At 39.7% G+C, this 7,959-nt stretch overlaps 1 protein-coding gene across 4 annotated transcripts in view; it reads left to right on the top strand.

Annotated features, from left to right (window-relative positions):
• The window catches only part of LOC135472764 (uncharacterized), a 29,750-nt gene extending 21,998 nt beyond the window's left edge, over positions 1-7,752 (top strand). The window contains exons 8-14 of one of the 4 annotated variants that reach the window (XM_064752431.1): positions 497-544; positions 2,254-2,401; positions 3,577-3,713; positions 4,137-4,280; positions 4,723-4,743; positions 6,183-6,308; positions 6,646-7,752. In XM_064752431.1, the coding sequence (XP_064608501.1) occupies positions 497-544; positions 2,254-2,401; positions 3,577-3,713; positions 4,137-4,280; positions 4,723-4,743; positions 6,183-6,308; positions 6,646-7,370 (1,349 nt within the window). In that variant the 3' untranslated portion in view covers positions 7,371-7,752. The remainder of the gene's footprint in view (positions 1-496; positions 545-2,253; positions 2,402-3,576; positions 3,714-4,136; positions 4,281-4,722; positions 4,744-6,182; positions 6,309-6,645) is intronic. The other 3 variants (XM_064752432.1, XM_064752433.1, XM_064752434.1) reach the window with 3 other exon arrangements.
• The last annotated feature ends 207 nt before the right edge of the window (positions 7,753-7,959 follow it).

Genomic DNA, 7,959 nt, shown 5'->3' on the forward strand with positions numbered 1-7,959 from the left:
AATAAGACATATTGTATATTGGATTTCTACTTCCTGTTAAAATTTGTTCTTAATATTTTAACGATTTATAAAGTCAATGAGGCTTTATAGTACTATTTTATTGTGTGGTTTTGCTCTAGAAGTAACAGGCGAAGGCTAACGCTTGTAGACAAATGGGTTTAACCTAACATAACATTATTTGATTAACTATCGCGTTATTGTATACATCACAAAAATGATTGTGTCATTGTCACATCTGTTTCATAATTATTGACACTTTATTTCTTCACGGAAAATTCATAGCTCTATGTAATTAACAATTTCAGCCTGTTAAATCGCAAAGCAGTATTTCTTTTTTCATCAGCCTAAAGTTTCCATTCTGCAGCCTAAATCAAAGCTTGAAAGTTTAGTGTGACTGTGCTATGGTAAGAGTAACATTCGTCGTGTTTGAATTATAAATTGACTACATATGACCACACTAAGTTTTATGCCTTTATAACGTAAACTTTGTACGCAGATGTTTCGTTGAAAGGCTTCCATATGCCAGAGGGAGTGATCGAGCAGAGTAAGTAACCAGATAGATTGGCCAGTGTTATAAGAATGAGTGAGTCAGCGGTAAATTGACACTGGAAAGTGCAGAAAATTTAGTGTAGAAAATGTCGTTCAATGTCAATGAATTAGATATGCGTCTTTCCATACAGACATAAAATCTAGCTTGATTATTTAGTCCAAAAACATTCCCAGAATAACTGATGTTCTCGTCTTGTCCTTGTTTCTAACAACTGTTTCTGATTTTCCATTTTCCCTCCCACTTCTAACACCAAAATTTGTCCTGTCTGTTTTCCTTTCCACGTGAAAGTTGTTTAACATTCCCATCAAAACTACCCTGAATTCTTTTGTATGGCTCCACTGAAATCTTATTGTAACAGTCTCCTTGCTGAAGAATTGTTAAGTCTTCAAACGTAATATTTATACGTCTATATCGTCTGTCCTTACATCAGTGTTCTAGTGATTATAATATTATTAGAATTGTCGTGACTATAGACTGTATAACCAGTAGAGATGGGCTGCAATGCCTTGACGCCAATGTTTTATTTAATGACCAGTAGATGAAAATGTAAAGTGAGGTCAACTACGAGTAGGTCAACAGATTATTGAATTCCATGGTCATACCAAAGCAGCAGAAAGACGGACTAGAACACGCTGTTTAGCCACAGATAACTGTTAAAATCTGGCAACAGGACATACTTTATTTTAATCATAAGTTTAGTCTAATGGGGAATTTAGTTCTCTGGATGACGATCAGTTTACAAAGTGAAAACGTACTACTCATTCCTTGACAAGGACTAATGGTCAAGAACCGAGTCGACACTCCACGGGAAACGGTACCCCATTGCTCATGTCCTAAAATGTTCCTTAATAGAATGCCATGAACAGAACAGAGTACAAAATATTGCACGAAAGTTGCTGATCAGCATTTCACAGCGATGTTTAACAGGGAAGGATTTCGACGGCCGGAAAGACAGTTTTGTCTTTTCTGTGTAAGCTCTATGCACATAAAGCAGTCGTGTTAAACGCTTGCAAAGAAGGTGACCACATATTAATTCCATGTGCATCCCAGAAATTCGGGAAGTCGGGAGATCCCGAGATCAACCCCGAGTCGAGTCATAACAAAGGATTAAAAAACGGTAGTTGCTGCCTCCTCGCTTTGCGCTAAGCAGTGAGAGGTTAGAGCAAGGAAACATGACTGGTTGGCCCGGTGTCAGTATAATAGTATTGGGTGGGATGTCTTGTCTGGTGTCTTCGGCATCGTGCTTCAATGGCGGCAGAACTTTGGTGACAAGGACTCGCCCTGTCACAATATATGTACACACACCTAATGACTCCTTGCCGTCATATCGCTAAAACATTGTTAAGTACGACGTTAGACCCGAAACATACTTACATACATACATACATACATGTCTATTCTACTAGGAGATAAACAGTCTTCATTCCATCGTAGTCGCTACAAAATATATCTTTACCTCTACATTACCCAATGTGAGAGCACACAATTCGTTCCTTGGGCCATCGATAACTTGTGACGTTGCACTTAACTGGATTGCCAAAGGAAAGCACAGTGCCTATACCAATTCCAGTATATCCCTATACCAAACTGTTGGTGCTTTTTAAACATAAAAATACCAGACTAATATGATTTCCGAAAAATAATGCGTCATATTCTTTACAGGTAAAATCGTCAACTAATTCTCCTGAAAATTTGTTTTGTAGATGCAAATTTCGATCTTGGAAAAGAGAGCAAAGCAGCGAGAAAAGAAAAGGCCAAAATGTCGTTGCTATGGTTGGCAAAACGTCAGAGGCTAATACAGGTGCTGGAGGATGCTTATCCAAACAGTGTCAACGTCAGCCAGTTACTGCAGTGAGTAATAATCTCCACTATACGCAGAAACGTGTACTAAGCACCCGATGCCACCAGAATGACATTTCCAAACAGCTATTTGGTTTCCATATAGCACAGTTCAACAGTTTAAATTTAATACCGTGGTAAATACCTGTTGTTTTATATTGTTTTATTTGTTTGCCTTTAGTTGTATTTTCTTGATTTTAAACTGTACGAGCTATTGCATGTTGGGATTTCGCTAAAATCAGGCTAAGGATTTTGAACTGAACTAATGAATTAAATTTTAAGCTTCACAACAGTGGCGATCTTTATCTTGTTGACGAAATGTTACAAAGCGCTTAATTCATGTGCACAACATTGTGTAAGAACTATAACTAAAAGAGGCCTATGCCCTTACATGTGAAACCAAGTGGCTTCTGTGCGTGGCTTTCTGAGTCACGCTGTTACACGTATTTCGTTTTTCCTGAGAACAATCAAATCTCAAGGCCATGCTGTGAATGATACCCGTGTTATTAATTGTAATCGCGTTTCGTGACTTAAGTGGTTTGGTTTTAAGTGAACAATAACGATTCGTTTGTTTCCACCACTTTAATGTGATAGATAACTTTTACATGTAATAAACTCCTTGTCTTTAATTTGCGCTTATCTTATGTTAAGCACGTGCACATTAAGTTATAGACTATAAGCTTCCTGCATGGTTTAGCCACTTGCACCATGCATATGGTTGTGATAAATGTTATCAGTCGTTGAATGAGTAGTGAACAGAGCGGTGTGTCTATCAAGTGAGATAACTTACCGTTTTACCTTCAAGACGACTGCCAGGTACTTGGCGAGGTGGGGTGGTTTACCCGTGCAGTGTTTTTACGCCCTAGTCAGTGCGGCGTTTTTAACCTGGCCAAGTGCGGTGGTTTAGCTTGGACAGGGCGGTGGTTTTATACCCGGCCATGTGCGTTGTTTCAACCGCACCAGATGTGATGGTTTCTCTTGACCGCTTCTCTACCCACCACCAGTAAAGTGAGCTAGATTTTCATCGCAATCACAAAAGATAAACAAATTGATATGCAACTTTTACATTTGTTTTTCTCGAGAATAACTGAACATGATTGAAATTCAGTATTAGCATATCAGATTCTTCCAACACTAATTTTGTCTGCATTAATTTTTGTTTGTTTGTTTTTATTTTTTTCTGGCAGAAACTGTAAAATCAAACAAACTGATACTATCGCTGCCGTGGTCATGTTAAAGGATCTGGAAAAACGTGGGCTTATAAAGGAGATGGATAAAGGAGTGTGGATGAGGGTACCCCGGCTGACCCAGGACCAGAGTGAGCGTAAGTGACGTCACAAATCTTACATCCGGGCAATGGCGTACTGTCTGAGACAGCCGCTGGCATCCAGACCACCACTAACACAAATGTGACAATACAACATTGACTCAGCAATAACACTGAGCTGGGTACTGTTTTGTTGTGGGTCGTCACCATCATGGGGCATCATTAGTGTTCATGCATAACAAAATCCTTCTGCGAAAACTGCCATCGTAACAATTAATTTATGACAGATTAGCTTTCGACCACAGGTGCATATCAGTGCATGGCATCTTAAGTTTTAAAGTTCATGTCGATGTATGTCACAACTTGAAGATTTATATGGCATTTATTTGGCCAGTTACAACGTGAAACATGGTATAATTCTCCATTGCAAAACTTTAATGAAACAAAACTGTCTATTGAACTTTCAATTTTTATCGACAGAGATCGAGATGGTAGAGAGAATGCCCATCCTGGACAGACGAGATCAGCCGCAAGTAGCCATCATAACTGCATTTTACTGTGAAAAATTGGCAGTAGACGCCATGATTGAAGATAAAAAAACATACGTCCGATACAAGTCAGAAGGTATGATCACAGTCTGTTACCCTGTTGTACTGTTTTTCTGCTCAACTACAAGTGCTTCTAATAAAACAAACCAGGAAAAAAAAATTAAAATGTAACTAAAAATTTCTCTCGGTTAACAGGTCACGATTTTTTCAGGCGACTTTAGAGGTTTCTGTTTCGAAAATTTATAGAACATCTGTCTTTTCATATCCAGACTGAACTAACTGCATTTCTTATACTTGGAAAATTCCTCACAGGCCTGCTAAAGGTTTAAGCTGTAACTTATGTTCTGTCAAGTCCTTGCACATATAACCACAAGTACACACTAGCAACTTGTTTGGGGTTGTTCACGACTCCATACACTTCTGTGTTCTGTTCTTCCGTAGTAACGTCCAGCTTATTCTCTTTTTGCATGTCAAATGTGATTAAAACATTGTGTGGAAACGTGTTTTTACTGTAACAGGGTATCCCCGTCGGCAAATTGGTGAGTCACCATGGCGACAGATAGTATGCCACATATACATGTCACTAGTTTTCCAAAAGCCGAAGTATTTCCTTACACGTTGTCCAATCATGAATTGGATAGTGGAGATGGTTGCACTGGTGTTGCACTGGTCATGGTGGAGTAAAACAAACGGTTTGTTACAGGGATTTCGTAAAGGTTACTGATGTTTGAGGAACAGATTTACAACATGGTAGAGGGACTTCTGTTACAGATTTTGTTTAGTATGTTTTGGTATTACGCATTTAAAATCACATAGTGACGAACATGAATACTCGCATGGATGATCAAAACTCAGCGATCGATCATTAAACCTCAGCCATTGATGATCAAACCTCAGCCACCAATGATTAAGCAGCCATCGATGACCAAACAGCCATTGATGATCAAACAGACATCGATGATCAAATATCACCTGTCCATGTTTAAGTCTCAATAATCGATGATCAAATCAATGATTAAACCTCAGTGAATAACTATCATAACTCAATCAGTCATGATGATACCTCAATCATTCATGATCAGGCGTCAGACAACGTGATGAAACCTCAGTCACCAATGACCAAGCCTTCAGTCATCGATGATCAACCCTCAGTCATCAATTATCATACCTCAGACATCGATGATCAGATCTCAGTGATAGATGACGAAACCTGAGTCATAGGTGACAAAACCTCAGCCAACGACGATCAAACCTTAGTGATCGGTGATCAAACCTTAGTGATCGGTGATCAACCTCAGTAGGCGGTTATCAGACCTCAGTAGTCGATTATCAAACCTCAGTCATCGGTGATCAAACCTCAGTTATCGGTGATCAAAACTGAGCCATCGATGATCAAATCTCAGCCATCGATGATTAAACCTCAGGTATCGATCAGATGGGAAACCGACGGTCAACTTCACAATGTAATTAAGAAGTTATACACATCGAAATATTGACCAGACCTTCCATTTCATACACACTGGGTTTGGCACAGTTGATATATCAACCTGCTCATGGTGTTTTGGGGTAAAACAGGGATGTGCTCTAGACTAGTAGAAGCCACTTTGGTAACTTTATAGTTTATCAGCACAGCATGTGTATTGAATCACATGTAGAGATCGCCACTCGCCAATTTGTCTCGCTCAAACATCATAATATGGCAAATGTGTAGAAGCCATGTCGCCTGCTCAGTTCAGTTTAACAAACCAAGGAAAAGAAAAGAGCATCTGAGATACCATAACAAGATGTTACCAACAACGTTTTTTGCGGTGGCTGTTTAGTTTAAAGGATATAATGTACATGATAATAGTTTGACGTCATAAGGCTAATTCCAGTACAAGCATCCCTGGAGGAGATGGTTACTCTTCAAGCTTACGTTGTAAAATGTCGCATGTACATCAAATATTATCAAAGAATAACAACAACAATCTTTATACAGGTGAGTCACAGGTGTATACACTAGGCAGAATCGGACGTGTCAACGTTGTGTCCACCAAACTGTCCAGGATAGGGAGCGGCCAAAACGCCATGATATCCGCAGAGAATACGACCACAAGACTACTGGGTACGATGAGAATGTTGTCTTCATTCCATTTTCGATTTCTCAACATTCACATTGTCGATTTTCCCCGCAGAGACCTCAAAACATCATTAAATCAAAACTGGAACATTTAGAACAGTGTCATGCAAAAGACAAACAAGTTATTAGTTTTCAATACTCATGTCATAAATATTGTCATAAATACTATCACTGATAACTATTTCATCGCTCAGTCCTTGTATGATCTCTGATAAATGTTGCTTCTCTCCTTTCTGGTTAATCTCTCTTTCTGTTTGACCACTGACAAATAGTGTTTCTCTTCTTTCAAGGACACTGATAGTTGCTGCTCCTTTCCTTGTAGGTACATTCAGTCACGTGGAGCACGTATTACTGGTCGGAGTGGGTGGAGCAGTTCCTCATTTCTCCGACTTCAGCCAACATGTGCGCCTAGGTGACGTAGTTGTGTCGTCACCAGCGAATGACACACAAGCCCTGTACATTCAGTGTACTAAGGTAGAAACCATGGCAGAGGTGTCCGGTTATAGCTACATAACCCGATCCTTCCAGTGCATTGACCAGACCTTGCAAAGAGCTGTGCAAAAATTGAGGCAGCGTTGTGAAGCTGGAAACGGGGAGAACACTTTCATCGCGTATATCGAAGAAGCTAAAGAGCGTTTGCATTCCGAGGAATCCAGCTTCGCTCGCCCTTCAATAAAGTCGGACAAACTCTTCCTCACTAAACCTGATGGTCAAAAAATCCAGATGGAGCATCCAAAGCCGTTCGGGAAAGAGGCCCGGTTGTTCCGCGAGGGCCAGCCTTACATACGGTATGGCACGGTTGGCGCCGGCAGATTGGTCTCGCGGAATGACCACATGAGGCGAGAATTCGCGGAGATGAATGGGATCAAGGCGTATGACGCCGAATATGACGCCGTTTTACAGTCTTTAGAAGGAAACAGGAACGACAGTTTTCTCCTTATCCGTGGAATGGCGGACTATGTGGACGGTTCTAACAAAGACTGGCAACCTTATGCTGCGCTGGTGGCGGCGGCGTACATGAAGGCTTTAATTTGCAATCTTCGGTAGAAAATGATCAGACTTGAAAACTTACCTTAAGTATATGCATGTACATTAAACCTTCACTATATTTATTGACGACATAATAGTATTTGTTGCGCACGATCTTGGCCTCTTTACTTCATATTGTCAACTATTACACTGTCGAAGACTCATTATAGTTGATTTCATTTTTAACTCATATAGTTCAGAATATACCGGTTACCACATATATTACAGTGGAAGCATTTCCAAAACGTCGTTGAATTCATCTCGATTCGTCATCTTTTCTTCATGGTGTTGGGAAAACAATGATATATTATTCTCATCTATAACATGTTTAGTATTATCAAGTTTAGTCTGATAGATGAGTTCAGTATGAACCTGCTAACTTCATTAAAACATACTATGATCTGTCCTGTGAGTTTTCATGTGTGAATTATTTACCACAATTTTCTTTTTCACATTAAGTTTTTTTCTGGTACTGTAAACTGTACCTTCCAATTATTTTATGTCATTCGATCGCCCAAAGCAAAAGGTGTGTTTGTCTTGCAATCAAAGGCTTCCAATGAGTGCTCTCGAAAGATGACTGCGTTGACCAGTGAGGTAGCTTGCTCAA

Source organism: Liolophura sinensis, chromosome 8 (genome assembly GCF_032854445.1).
Source record: "Liolophura sinensis isolate JHLJ2023 chromosome 8, CUHK_Ljap_v2, whole genome shotgun sequence".
Classification (NCBI taxonomy): Eukaryota; Metazoa; Mollusca; class Polyplacophora; order Chitonida; family Chitonidae; genus Liolophura; species Liolophura sinensis.